We start from the raw sequence: 13,687 nt of genomic DNA on the forward strand, positions 1-13,687 counted from the left end.
AATTTTGTTCATTTGGTTGATGTGTTGTTGAATTACCAAGAAGTTTTACCGAATTAACAAGATTTTCTTGAGTTTTTTTTTTTTTGTCTTTGTTGCTCATTTGGTCGATTTGTTGTTGTATTACCTTGAAGTTTTATCGAATTGACAAGATTATTGTTCAATTGTTCACAATATATATTGATTTTTCAAGTCTTGTAAATGTTTATAACATATGTTTATAAAGTGTCTATCTTGAAGTCATGTTAATTATCAAAAATTACTTGTAACGCTTTACAAATTACAATGCATATTATTGAGTTGCCTTTAAATTCAACTAGATTATCAAGACTTGTAATTATTTACATTAAATGTTGTGAATTAACTTGAAATCTATCATATTGGTAAGACTTTTAGTGCTTGCTCATTTTGTTCATAGAATTTGAATTGGTAGGATTTGTGTTTTCTATATATTACTTATATTGTTAACTATTCACAAATTCTATCGAATAAGTATAACTTTGTGTGTTATTGTTATTCAATAAGATATTGTTTGAAAGTTTGATTTCAATGTTAATAAAAATATTTCAAAAAAATTCAAAATCTACTTCAAATAAGCTCACATTTAAAACAAAACTTTTGCACACCACCATTAGAATGCAAAAGCAATTTCTACATATAATATAACACAAAGTGAGGGAGGAGTAGGTTTTAGAAACTTTTGAATATCAACTTTTTATGTAAAAAATTTGAATGTTGGATTGAGTTTAGAAGTTGAAATTTTGTGTAATCATCTAATTACCTCAGTTGATATGTAAATCGAGATTATGGTATTGTTACATACTTGAAAAGTTTAGTTCTTAACTCTCATATTTAAATGCTCGAAAATTGGAAGGTTTAAATATGTTCAGATTTGAATTTTTTTTTACTTAAGCTGACTCTAACTATCATTTGCTGGTGCTGTTTGGAAAACTAATTTAAGAAGAAAATATTATATTTTTCATAGGAAGTGTTTATGTTATATTGGATAATTTAAGTGTCCAATTTGATTATATTATATTCAACAAAATCTCTTCACTACTTGGCTTTATTTAACAAAAAAAAAAAAAAGTAAATTACAGTAGTAGTATCAGTATATATACAGTTCAACTCCACTCCTCACTCTTAACTTCCCGCCACTCTTGCCCCAATTAGCTCCGTAAAATTGCTTCTCTGCCTGTTACCGGCTATGGAAGAGAAAGGCTCAGCTGCCACTAGAGTTTATCTTCAGGTATTCCAGATTTTCCGAACAATTTTCATCATTTAGCTCAAAGATCGGAGATTATCTCATCAGAATTGTAGTTTTAGGTTACCTGCAATTGTTCAGACGATTTTTGTGTTGATTTTGAATGAATTTCGATGTTTTCCGTAGAATTGAACTTGATTTCCTCAATTATAATGTAGGAAAAGCAAGATTCGGACCAGAGTTTTTCCGGTACCTTTCTTCTCCTTGAAGGAAAGCTTCCCAGTAATAACCTAGGTTTGTTTGTTTGTTTGCTTTAATTGAATCTTCTTTGCCTTGTTTGAAATTGTTAGAAGAGGAAGAAATGGACGATGACAAATGGATGACAAATGACAATTGTCTTAGTGGATCCTTAGAAAACAAGGTAATGCCTAGTTAATTTTCTTGCTTACATTTTCAAATTCCTCGAGTTAAAACTCCAGCTGCCTTATATAATGTTCTTGGTAACCCGTACTATATCTTTAATCTAAGACAAAATTTGTTTACTGTTATAGTGAAAATGAGCCTGAAGAATTGTCTTATTGGCTGATTGATTGTTAAAATGTTATGACATAATTGTCTTGCTTACTATTCGTAGAAAAACAAATTTCAAAATGCTTTGGAGGGTAAGGGTTTATGTTTTGGCTTTGATTGTTAGCAATTAAATTATAGTTATGAGATAAAGTGTTTAGTGTTTATTCACACAATGCAGGCATGTTCACTGCACAAATTTTCTAGTTATCGGTGAACTCCCCCTTATTTTGTATATGAATTTGCTGATGAATACTTTATAATGCCCAAGAGTTTGATGTTGCTTGTTTGTCAGGGAGGTTTAGGAGTCCTTTCCCAGCTTGAACTGCTCACAGGTATTCCCAATGAAACTTCTCCACTTGAATTTTCATTCATCAACACCCCCATGCAAAATATTCAAAAAGTTAAGGACATTTGAGAAGTTATCCATGTTAATCTTCTGCAGATGTCAAAAGACTTCATCATTCAACCGATACAGTGAACTCTGATATGCTGGTACTGGTTTGAATTCACCTCCTTTTTTTTGTCATACGACCTACCTTCATTTCTTCTTTCTATTGTTCCTTTGGTCCTTGTCTTTTCCTCTTCTTCTTTTTTTGTTGGGTTAAATATGTCTCAAAAAGTTCCTAGTTGACTTTAATGGGTCATGGTGGTTAAGAATTCAACATGGAAATTGACTTTTTGATGGGGAGTTCAACAAAAAATTGCTCTCCACTTTTCCCATTTCTCTGGAATCGTTCAGTTTAAGGAACAAAGTGTTGGGCTAAAATAACCTGAAGATACTCTTAGCATGGTGTGATATTGTCCGCTTTGGGCCAAAGTCGCATGGTTTTCCCAAAAAGGGCTCACACATTAAGAGTATCCATCCCTATACCTTTTATGTAGCTTCTTTTTCCTTTCAGCTACCTATGTGCAACTACCTTATCAGAAAAAAGAAAAAAAAGCTACCAACGTGGAACTTTGTTCTCATACGCAACACATAGCTTATTAATTGATGGGGGAGGCCTGTATTATCATTATGTGTATCCCATCTACAAAAGGGATCTATTACTAAGTGGAGATAGACAAAAGTGATAAGCAGTAGAAGGTTCAGATGACGACTTCCTCTTACAGTTGCGGTTGCATTCTTGTCAGCAGAGGCGGACAGGTTTATGCGAAGAAGATGACGTTGAAGTTCCTTTGTTTAAGAGTCAGGATGGTAGCTTCATCAACAAAAATGATCATCGGATGGCGTTGTCCTGCTCCTTAGATGACGAATTTTGTCACGTCAATAGAATGGCATCCACTTGTAATTCAGAAGAGGAAATTTTGTCTGATGATGAGGTATGACTGCTGATCTCTATGTCTGCAAAATCGATGTCACTAGAATACTTAATATTTTGTCCAACCAATACTAAGTGGATCTTTGGAGGTTAAAAATCTGGCAGATGAGGCCTTCTACTGATGGAAATTTTAAAAGAGATGGTAAAAGTACAATGCCTAAAGTAAGTGCAGATTGCAAATCAGGAGCTTTCTTCAATAAAGATGCTGGGTGTTCATCGCAATATGGGGCCTCATCAAAATTGAACAGATCATCTAAAGGTATTAGTATTTCTGTTGACTTCATTTCCATATTTTGCATTCTTTGTCTTGATGCTAAAGATGTCGTCAACTCCACCAATGAGAAGAATGATCTTAATCAAGCATTTTTCATCATAGTTGGTTAAATTGTCTTGGACTAAGCTGTTACTGACTAGCATAACAATGTAATCCCCCACCCCACCCCACCCCACCCCCACAAAAAAAAAAAAAAAAAACTAACCAGCATAACATGTGTAGTAGTAGTGTTTCTCAGGAACAAGTGGACTCCAAGTAAAATAGAAAAGAAATGGATGCATCTCAATATTGAATCCTCAAATCTGACATCTCTGATGGCTCTTTTTCTTTACTTGAGATCTGTGATTGAGTTTTCAAGCTGTAAATTTGAAATGACTTTTGATATCAACTGCAGGAAGCTCGGGCAAATCTAAGCCCAAATTTTTGTTCCAATCCCGGCCACAGAAGAAAGATTATGCTTTGGTTGTCCATGATAATTGTGAAACCTGCACACCCTTATCTGTGCTTCCCCTAAATGCAGAATTAGACATGCAAAGAAAAAATATAGAGTCACTGGATGACTTATTGGAGAATTATGGTGGAAAAGAAGTACAACAGTTCGAGGAGAATTTGGTCTCATCTGAAGTAGCAGTTGTACATGATCCAAATGAGCATTCCATGGCTGAGGTTCTGGATCACTTTCAGCATACAAGTTCCTCACGAGGCAATCCTAAAACGGTTTGCTTTCTTCTTCTCCAGATCTCTTTTCTTAAAGATCTCAGTAGCGCTTCCGTATTACCATTTTTACTATTTCAATTATGTTTTTGTATGTAAGAATCATGCTTATCCAGCAGCTGCAAACAAAAAGACAAGGATCACGGTTCTTACGGAAGAGAAACTTATTGCTGCTTGGTGACAGAAACATGAGCAATGGCGACCAACCTGAGGAACTAGATAGTGATCCATCTAGTGATGAGGATGTAATATGTAGTTAATCTTTTATTGCGTAATCATCACGATCAATTGCCATATGTAGTTCTCTGAATTCCTTTCTTTTTGTTTCAGGAAGTTCCCCAGATTCTGAAGTCTGCTATACCTCAGAGGACCATGGCTGACCAATTTCATCTAGCGTTAGGAGCTGTATGCACAAATGAGAGGCTATCTATTGCAAGGCCTAAGCAATTCGGGTGAGTTATGGAACTAGAACGTATCAATTATGAGCATATTCTGCATGTTTTCTAGGAACAGAAACAGAAAAATATTCTTCAAAGTTTATCTTTTCTTACTTGTATTGATAAGTCATGCAGGTTATCTGGAAGGTTGCAGCACGTGATGCAATGTGAAAAGGACAGAGATACATATTTCTTGGAGAAGTCACAAACACATGCTGCTTCAAGTGGTAAAAGGCCAAACTGTGTATCTCCTGTCTCTTGCTTGTTTCTGACCTTCTCCTCTGCTGTTAATTCAGGTGAAGAAAGCTTCATTGATGTGAGAATTTTGTCAAGTTCTTTGGAGGCCAAGCTGACTGTTTGTTTTTGTGCTTTACATGGAGATGAAGAGGTACTTGAACTAACTATTGTACATTTGCTAAACAGAAGGTTAAAAGTATGAGTATGTCTACTTTATTGAGGATACAATGTTGCTTTCAACTTTTTGAAGGTCATGAGCGTGCTTTTCTTGCTCTCACTAGTTTCTGAAGTAGAAATTCCCAGTACTTGTTTTGATGATAGTCCAATTTTTACGTGGTGCCTGGGACATTTACCATTCTCATATAAATGGGCAACTTTTAGAAATTCAGCATGTTGCATGGCACAGAAAGTCGGGTAGGGTGCCTAGGACCATGGATACTGCAGGTGGAGAACTTTTACTTTCCATTATAGGTGGTAGCTTTTGGGTGAAGTGTCATAGTTTCTCAACTTTCTATACACCATTTCCCTCCGAAGCAACAAGCCCTGCAGATTAAACAAACAATGTGGTAGTTGGTTTTTTTGAAGTGTGTAATCAGTAAGGAACTCCCGAAATTATATTCATCACAGTGTTTTCATTTTTTCCCGATAATTGCTGTCGTTTAATAATATGGTGTTTACTATGATCTGTGTAAACTTATTCAGAAATGTATTCCTTGTAGTATCTACGACTTGACCCTTAGGAGATTCAGATAACTGAGGGACCATGGAGACATTTATTTGTTCTATGATTTCTTTCTTCTTTTGTTCTTTATCAATATTTTTCATCCTTTGTGCTTAAACCACTTCTTCGTTTCTTCTTTACTTCTGCTGGAATCAAAATGTTCATCCCTGGGCAGTTGATTTGGGTGTTAGACCCTCTGGCTGTATCTATCAGTCATCCTGGCTGCAGAATCAGCAGAATCTTAATTGGGAAGTGAATTTGGGTTTTCTGATACTGAAATGTGTACAATATAGTCTTATCAGTCTTAGTTTGGCAGATGGAATGAGGATCATAAATTCAGTATGAATGGCTATATGGGTTTGGTTATGCAATTATTAGGGTTGACACATGATGGTAAGTTTACACAGAGACTTAAAATGAACTGTGTAATGTTTTTTTTCCTGGTGTAAAGAGAACCTTGTAGAGGATGCTGAATGTCTGTTAGATTTTTTGGAATCAGTGTAAATAGTTTTGTATCATTGTTGTTACTGCTCTCATTTTTGTATTCTCTTTTTCAAGAAGCTTGGAAATGCTTTATTTTAAGCCGAGGGTCTATCTGAAACAACCTCTCTATCTATACGAAGTAGAGTCAAGGTCTACATATACTCTACCTTCCGTGTGCTCTACTTGTGGAATTACACTGGGTATGTTGTTGTTGTTGTAGTGTAAGTAGTTTTGTGTCTATTGGAAACAACCTCTCTACCCCACAAAGGTAGGGGTAAGTTCTGCTTTCCCTCCCTCGACCCCACTTGTGGGATTACACTGGGTATGTTGTTGTTGAGTATAAGTAGTTTTCGACTTTGGTAATCTAGTAAGAAGAGCAAGTTTTTGTGTATGGAAACTGTAAATTTGCTTTCCAGCATTTTCTTAGTGCTCTAGCTGGATATTTTCACTTTGGTCATGACGCCAGCCTTAATCACTTCAGCATGTAAACCAGTAATTTTTAAAGATCATAACTCTCTTGGTCCAAATATTCATATTTATACTTGGCATTATCTGACGCATGGAAAAAATTGTATTGTTTGGCAGGTTGAATCTTCTAAGACGTTAACCTATTTTTCTTTTGAACACTGACGGGAAAGTAGGTCTATTAAAAATTTCACAATCATATGGACATATTATAAAATATCATTCTCAGTAAAAGAAGGAAAAAAAGAGATACATCTTTTCTTCCAAGGAAAGTGATTAATTTATATAGTCCAATAGGAAGAGGTGAAAATCCTTTTGGGACGAGGGAGTACATATTTAGATCATTGATATTTTGACACTTAATTATTATTTTTTTAATTCACAAAGAAGCTTGCAAATTTAGGGTCAGAAATTGTCCATGATCCAAATGTCTAACCAAGGACATTCACTGTCACTTATGATCCATGTACGTTGTTTGTACTGGAGGATTATCTAATGCAGATTGAATAAATTGATATATATTTATGTTTTACCTGCGTTGTTTATATACAGGAGGGAAAAAAGTGATCTCGAAAAACATTAATCAGTACTCATTCCCCAAGCACATAGGTCTAGAAGGGGAAAAAAGAAGTTCCATACCATCTAGCTAGTCATTTCGTCGTATGGGAATGTTTAAGAATGAAAGTTGGGGTCTAACATTTATTAACTGTTTATTCCTACTCTTGCTGGTGTTGATGGTTTCATTTATCAAACAGAATAGATCTGTGGTGTTGGGTGAATGCGATTGTCAATTTTATTTTTTTTGGCAGGGTTCTGAGTGCCTGAGCAATCCTCGAGAAAGGAAGGGTACTGGTAGAAGGAAGTTTACTATCATTTTTAGCTCGAGAATTTGTAAAGACGTCGAACTTGAAATAGGGAATGTTATCCGCATACATCAACCTTGGTAGGAGCAGCTCAAATATTTTCTTTTTTCAATATTTGTTGTTTTTGTTTGTTTGGAATAATACTCTTTTCTCGGTACCCGTTTGAGTAAGATGGCTCTTGGCACCCAACCTAAACTATTGTGATTGAAATGCCTAGAACACCTTTTTGGTAGAAATGGAGTAACTCTATACTTAATTTATAAAAAAAAAAAGAAGCAGACAAAGCTAGATTGATTTTATCCCCTCATAGCCCGGAGGAAAGTTCTGATTCTGTCCTTGTAAATTATTCTTTATACCATTGTTGTGCATATGCCAGTGTCTTCAAGTTGGTAAAAGCTGTACCTTTTACTAAACTTTCTTGTATTGCTTAACAAATACTAAGTGATTCTTTCCCAGACTGACTTTTTCTGGTGCAGGAAGGAGGTACATGTGAACGCGAAAGACGAGGCCATCATTTTGTGTGCATATTTCTCTCAGATTTAGTCTTTGGATCACATTTTATACCAAGGTAATAGCAAGGTTTCTAGAGAATTCTTTATTGTTGTACTTTGCACTTGCCCTATATTTTCCAAATAGAAGTCTAATTTATCCCTTTTCGCTACAAATTTCACTCAAGACTACTGCAAAATATATGAATGCAATCAGATCACTTTATTTGTTCTGGAGCCTCATTGGATTGGTGGATTTTTAGTTGACTTCCTATGCTCTTTAAGTAGTCTCATGATGGATCTTACTCGGTACATTGCCTACATACACAGAAAGGTCAATAAAATGGCCATCATGCCTGTGGATGGAGTTTGAAAAAACAAAATTTGATCCTGTTGCTTCCAAATGGTGACGGACAATGCAGCTCTAGCAGAGAATGAAGACAAACTTGGAACTATTTTTGATGTATACTAGGTGACACTGAGGGAATGAAAATACTTGGGAGGAGACAGTTTCACCCGGGCAGGTTTGCACCATATTCCAATTATGCACTACTGATGGGAATTATATATATGTTTTTCCAGAAGCATTTGTGTCTTAATATGTTGTGTTTTCTGTCTGAAGTTGTTGTCTTAATATGTTGTGTTTTCTGTCTGAAGTTGTTGTCTTACTATGTTGTGTTTCCTGTATGAAGTTGTTGTCTTGCATTACAATAAACAGTGATCAATATCTATGTGATTTACTAGTTGTACTGATATATATTTATATATATATATATATATATATATATATGGTACATTCAAGTCATTTATAAAATGATTATATGCTAAATCTCTTTGATAACATTTCTTATATTGTCAGTAGATATAACTTAATTCTTATAATCATTGGTGTTTCTAGACTCAACCTCATATCCTTCCCCTTTCCCGGTAAACAGACCAATTGTTAGAGTTGGTTATAGTCCCACATTGGTTGAGGAATGGATGGGTAATTTGTTTATATGTACTTGGGCAATTCCCTCCACCCCCCTCTCATGTCCCTCACACACAACCCAATGAGCTAGCTTTTCAGGTTGAGTTAGACCAAACTACCATATCTTTACATGGTTACCAAGTTAGGTCCTTCCCCATTTGGACTTCTGGTCCACGTTCCATTCAGGTCTAGACGTAAAGAGGGTGTTACACTTGGTTACAGTCTTACATTGATTGGAAACCGGTGGTTTTGCTTATATGGACTTGGACAGTCCTCCCCTCATGAGCCAACTTTTGAGATTTCTACCTCTATCCACTTTTAATTGTCATAATTTTCTTTTTTAGAGTCAAACGATAATAACTTTGACTAACATTTTACGGTGTATTTTTTGGTCATATTGATATGCAAAAAATTGGAATATATAGTACTTTTCGTATAGTTTTTGAATATCTAATTTTTTTTGTTTAACTTTGAAAATTAGTCAAATTGACTTCGAAAAGCGCAACGTGACAAATAAAAGTGGACAAAGGGAGTAGTTATCTAGTGGTAAAACTGACTTTGTAACCCCTGCTCGAAGTGTTTTTGGTTTTGAACAATACTAAGGGTTCGTTTGGTTGGGAACAAGTTATCTGGGATTAATTATCTTGGGATGGGATAAGATATCATGTGATAAGTTATTCCACCATGTATATGAGATCACTTATCACATCACTAAGATATAAATAGTAGGATAAATAATTCCAGAATTGCCTAATACCTCCAATCAAACACAAAATTTTATCTTAGTATTATAATATCTTACACCGAACGACTCTTAATCAGTTAGTTTACTCAACATAGAATTGACAACTGTACTTTTTTATTAGAAAAAAATAATGTAAGTGTTGAAGTTTACACATCTCCCATAGTTTGAAGTGGTCAGTCTGTACTATCCAACCTGTTTGTTCAACTTCAAAATACACTTAACAAATAGGTTTAGTCAACATATAAGAATAGTTGTGAGGTCATTAATTACCTAATTAGATTATTAAATTGTTCTTTCTCCATCTTAAAATCATGGTATTACTTAGCCTCTAATCTTAAAGCATTAAAGGGTTTGCTTCGGAGCCAAGACTTTTTGGATATATTGATTTTTTTAAGAAAGAAATCAAAGAAAATTTTACCCTATATATACCCCTCCATATTTCTTCATTTCATCAACTTGAAGCAATCCATCATAATCCTAATTTATTAGTATTCTTGAAATAATGGCAATCAAAGTCCATGGTATCCCCTTGTCAACTGCAACCATGAGAGTTGTTTCTTGCCTTATTGAGAAGGATTTGGATTTTGAGTTTGTCTTTGTTGATATGGCCAATGAAGAACACAAGAAGCACCCTTTCCTTTCACTCAATGTAAGCATAATTAATTAATTATTAGTCTATTTGATCAAGTTTTTGAGAAGCTAGAAGTATTTTTTTTTTAAAATGTTTATTTAGAAATTTGAGATGTTTTAGTGTTTCAGTAGTAGCTGGATCTGAAAAAAATACTTTTTGTCTTTCAAAAACCACTTTTTAGACTTTGGTCAAACACAAATTGTTGCTCTAACACTGACAAAAATATTTGTCAAATTAATGGCAAATTCAAATTGTCATTGTCCAAAATATTTTTTCGACAAACACTTTTAACAAATACAATACTTTTTAAAATTAATGATTTATAAAAGTTTGGCTAAACAGACTATAAATCTATTTGATAGTGATTTTTACACATAAATAAATTTATATTTCGTGTCAAAAATACTCAGATCGGTTGACTTATGCTTATTATCAGTCTAGGTTTTTTTTTCATATTGCAATTTGAAATCATGGATACATATGGGATATTAAAATGACATTTTCAACAATTGGTGCAGCCTTTTGCTCAAGTACCAGCATTTGAAGATGGGGACTTAAAGCTCTTTGGTAAAGTGTTTTAGCTATTCTTATAATTTGTAGTATATGTCAGCACCAAGGTGGTAAATTTGAAAAGATTTGAGTCATACATACACGGATATTGTAAATAATTTTTATATTATCAGTGTAATTTATCATGTTATAGTAACTCATTATACTTACTAGTTTACTAATTATTAATGCTTATAATCGATTTTTTTAGTATAATACATAAAAATGTCCTTTAACTTGTCCTCATCTGACATATGCTCTCAAATTTGGGATGTGCACAAATAGACACTTAAACTTGTATATAATTGAATATGAAGACACACACTACCTACATGACAATTTGCAGTCTTACATGGTGTCCTACGTGTATTATGTCACGTAGGACATGTGTGTCTACTTGTTTAACTTTATACAAGTTTAACTGTCTATTTGTGTACATCCAAAATTGGAGGGTACAAATATCAGTTGAGTCCAAATTAAAGAACACTTTTATGTATTGTGCCATTTTTTTTACATTATAATACAAGTTGGGCCAGAGCTAGTAATACAGAAGGGGTTCAACTAAATCCTCTAGTCAACAACAACAACATACCCAGTGGAATCCCACCAAGTGGGGTCTGGGAGGGTAAAGTGTACGCAGACCTTACCACTACCTCGTGAAGGTAGAGAGGTTGTTTCCGGTGGACCCTCGGCTCAAGTACATCCAAACCAAGTAAGAGAAGAGGAAACATTATATAAAACATAACATCCAATAAGAAAACTAGTGCATAATCAACAACGGAGACAACTAAATCCTCTAGTCGAATAGTTATATTATGCAAATAGGGTAAAAACAATTGTTATATCCAACCTTAATCCCCTTGACATAAAGGGAGATTTTACTAGTGGTAAAATGGTTCATAAGTTCAATCTTTAACTTTGACATCCTGATATATATTTTTGAATCCTCTTTATATATATAAAGAAGAATTAATTTAAATAGTCGTCACTTTAACTGTTTAAACTAATAGTCAGCAGATGTATAATACGTTTATAATCACGTATAATTTATGTATATCGGCTAGAAAAAGTAAACAAGTGAATCCAACTAGCTATTTATGTAAGTTTTTTTTTTTATAAATTCTTGATTCCACCACTACTGATAAGTGACCTGTTTTTTTTAAAACTATCAATTTGATATGATAAATTGTGCACTTGTAATGCAGAATCAAGGGCAATCACTCAATACATTGCTCATACTTATGCTAGCAATGGCATTCAACTAATACTCCAAGATCCAAAGAAAATGGCCATTATGTCAATATGGATGGAAGTAGAAGGCCAAAAATTTGAACCACTTGCTTCAAAACTAACATGGGAGCTAGTCATAAAACCAATGATTGGCATGGGCAGTACAAATGATGCTATTGTGAGAAAAAGTGAAGAACAATTGTCTAAGGTTCTTGACATCTACGAAACTCGATTGACAGAGTCAAAATACTTAGGTGGTGACTCCTTTACACTTGTTGATTTGCATCATATACCAAATATATACCATTTGATGAATACAAAAGCTAAGACAATGTTTGATTCGCGCCCTCGTGTGAGTGCATGGTGTGCTGATATATTGGCTAGACCAGCTTGGGTGAAGGGCTTGGAGAAGCTGCAAAAATGAAAAAAAAAATGAAAATAATGACCACATATATCCATGTTTTTTCAGAAGCATTTCTGTATTAGTATGTTGTGTTTCCTGTCTGAAGTTGTTGTCTTGCAATACAATAAACAGTGATCTATATCTATGTGATTTTACTAGTTGTACTGATGTATATATGGTACATTCAAGTCATTTATAAAATGATTGTGCGCTATATTTTTGTGATAACATTTTTTACACTGCCAGTGTATATAACTTAAATCTTATAATTATTTGGTGTTTTTAGACTCAACCTCATCTCTTTCCCTTTTTCTGAGATAAATAGGCAAACTTTTAGAGTGGGTTACAGTCCCGCATTGGTTGAGAAATGGACTGGTAGTTTGTTTATATGGATTTGAACAATCTTTCTACATAAGTATATTTTAGAGTTGAGTTAGCTCAAAGTAGCATATTTTTATATGATATCAGAGCCAGATACTTCACCGTTTGGACTTCTGATCCACATTCCAATCAAGCCCGAAGCCCGAATATGAAGGGGATGTTAGAGTGGATTACAGTCTTTTGAGATTATGCTCTTATCTGGTAGTCAGATCTGGTGGAATCTAATCCACAACAGCATCAATTGGAAATAATATTCTTGTTCCACTAAAAGTACTTTTCCTCCAACTTTGTTATCTGGAATCCAATATGTTAAAGCAACTAGACAAATAAATCATCTAAATTTATTGCTTCGAACTTATATTATTTTGCTCAAACACTCATCAGAGGAGATGGGATTTTTCCGATCGTAAATCAATAAGAAATTTATGCTATAAGACATAATTTTTTCACCGTACTTACTCATTAGGAAAAATGCATGGTGGAATATTGAAAAACTTTCTTTTTTCTACGTGGAAATACTACTATTTTTTTTCTCACTGAGCTCAATCCATGGAAATGCCCCTTAAAAAAAAAAATCAATGGGAAATTATAATCCCAATGATAAAATAGTGATTTTTTAGTATTGATAAAACAAAAATTTTCCGACGAAAGAGGTTCGAAGACTAGTGATACGAGCAAAAGCTGATATATACACCATCCACATCAACAGACAAAAGGAATATATGCTTAATAAGTGGACATATCTATCATATATGCCATCTCTAATGCTATTCTCATTTCATGAAGTTTTTTTTCTATAAATTTGCTTGTATTTTGTCCTCAATTTATAAGAAGCTTCAATATCTTGAGTAAATATTTCAACATACCAAGATATAGAATGAAGCCTCACCATTTCTCTGAAGATAATAAATCTTTGATTCACAAATCAAAGAGAACAACCATAGAAAAGCTCTCAAAATCAAAGCAAACTTCCAAAGAAAATCAAAATCAAAGAAGAAAGAGTTCA

At 34.0% G+C, this 13,687-nt stretch overlaps 2 protein-coding genes across 2 annotated transcripts; both read left to right on the forward strand.

Moving 5' to 3' along the window:
• The first annotated feature begins 1,204 nt into the window (after positions 1 to 1,204).
• Positions 1,205 to 8,288, forward strand: LOC125808245 (uncharacterized). Its single transcript, XM_049487963.1, has 15 exons — positions 1,205 to 1,246; positions 1,420 to 1,495; positions 1,552 to 1,622; positions 2,064 to 2,103; positions 2,214 to 2,269; positions 2,903 to 3,091; positions 3,196 to 3,349; positions 3,759 to 4,081; positions 4,198 to 4,333; positions 4,413 to 4,530; positions 4,651 to 4,742; positions 4,812 to 4,903; positions 7,231 to 7,364; positions 7,761 to 7,852; positions 8,103 to 8,288. The coding sequence occupies exons 1-14, from the start codon at positions 1,205 to 1,207 to the stop codon at positions 7,825 to 7,827; spliced, it is 1,590 nt and encodes a 529-aa protein (XP_049343920.1). The 3' UTR covers positions 7,828 to 7,852; positions 8,103 to 8,288.
• A 1,643-nt stretch (positions 8,289 to 9,931) lies between these two features.
• Positions 9,932 to 12,522, forward strand: LOC125808293 (glutathione S-transferase APIC-like). Its single transcript, XM_049488015.1, has 3 exons — positions 9,932 to 10,136; positions 10,637 to 10,685; positions 11,873 to 12,522. Exons 1-3 carry the CDS (start codon positions 9,990 to 9,992, stop codon positions 12,319 to 12,321), a joined length of 645 nt encoding a protein of 214 aa, XP_049343972.1. The 5' UTR covers positions 9,932 to 9,989; the 3' UTR covers positions 12,322 to 12,522.
• Positions 12,523 to 13,687: the final 1,165 nt, after the last annotated feature.

This window comes from Solanum verrucosum, unplaced genomic scaffold (assembly GCF_900185275.1).
Source record: "Solanum verrucosum unplaced genomic scaffold, falcon-dt-bn FXZP01000234.1, whole genome shotgun sequence".
NCBI lineage: Eukaryota > Viridiplantae > Streptophyta > Magnoliopsida > Solanales > Solanaceae > Solanum > Solanum verrucosum.

Bases quoted from the DNA above. Each gene is read 5' to 3' on its own strand.
- LOC125808245 (XM_049487963.1), top strand. From the start codon at position 1,205: ATGGAAGAGAAAGGCTCAGCTGCCACTAGAGTTTATCTTCAG. The intron at 1,247-1,419 runs GTATTCCAGATT...ATTATAATGTAG, and splicing joins CCACTAGAGTTTATCTTCAG to GAAAAGCAAGATTCGGACCA. The intron at 4,082-4,197 runs GTTTGCTTTCTT...CTTATCCAGCAG, and splicing joins CACGAGGCAATCCTAAAACG to CTGCAAACAAAAAGACAAGG.
- LOC125808293 (XM_049488015.1), top strand. From the start codon at position 9,990: ATGGCAATCAAAGTCCATGGTATCCCCTTGTCAACTGCAACCATGAGA. The intron at 10,137-10,636 runs GTAAGCATAATT...CAATTGGTGCAG, and splicing joins ACCCTTTCCTTTCACTCAAT to CCTTTTGCTCAAGTACCAGC. The intron at 10,686-11,872 runs GTAAAGTGTTTT...CTTGTAATGCAG, and splicing joins TGGGGACTTAAAGCTCTTTG to AATCAAGGGCAATCACTCAA.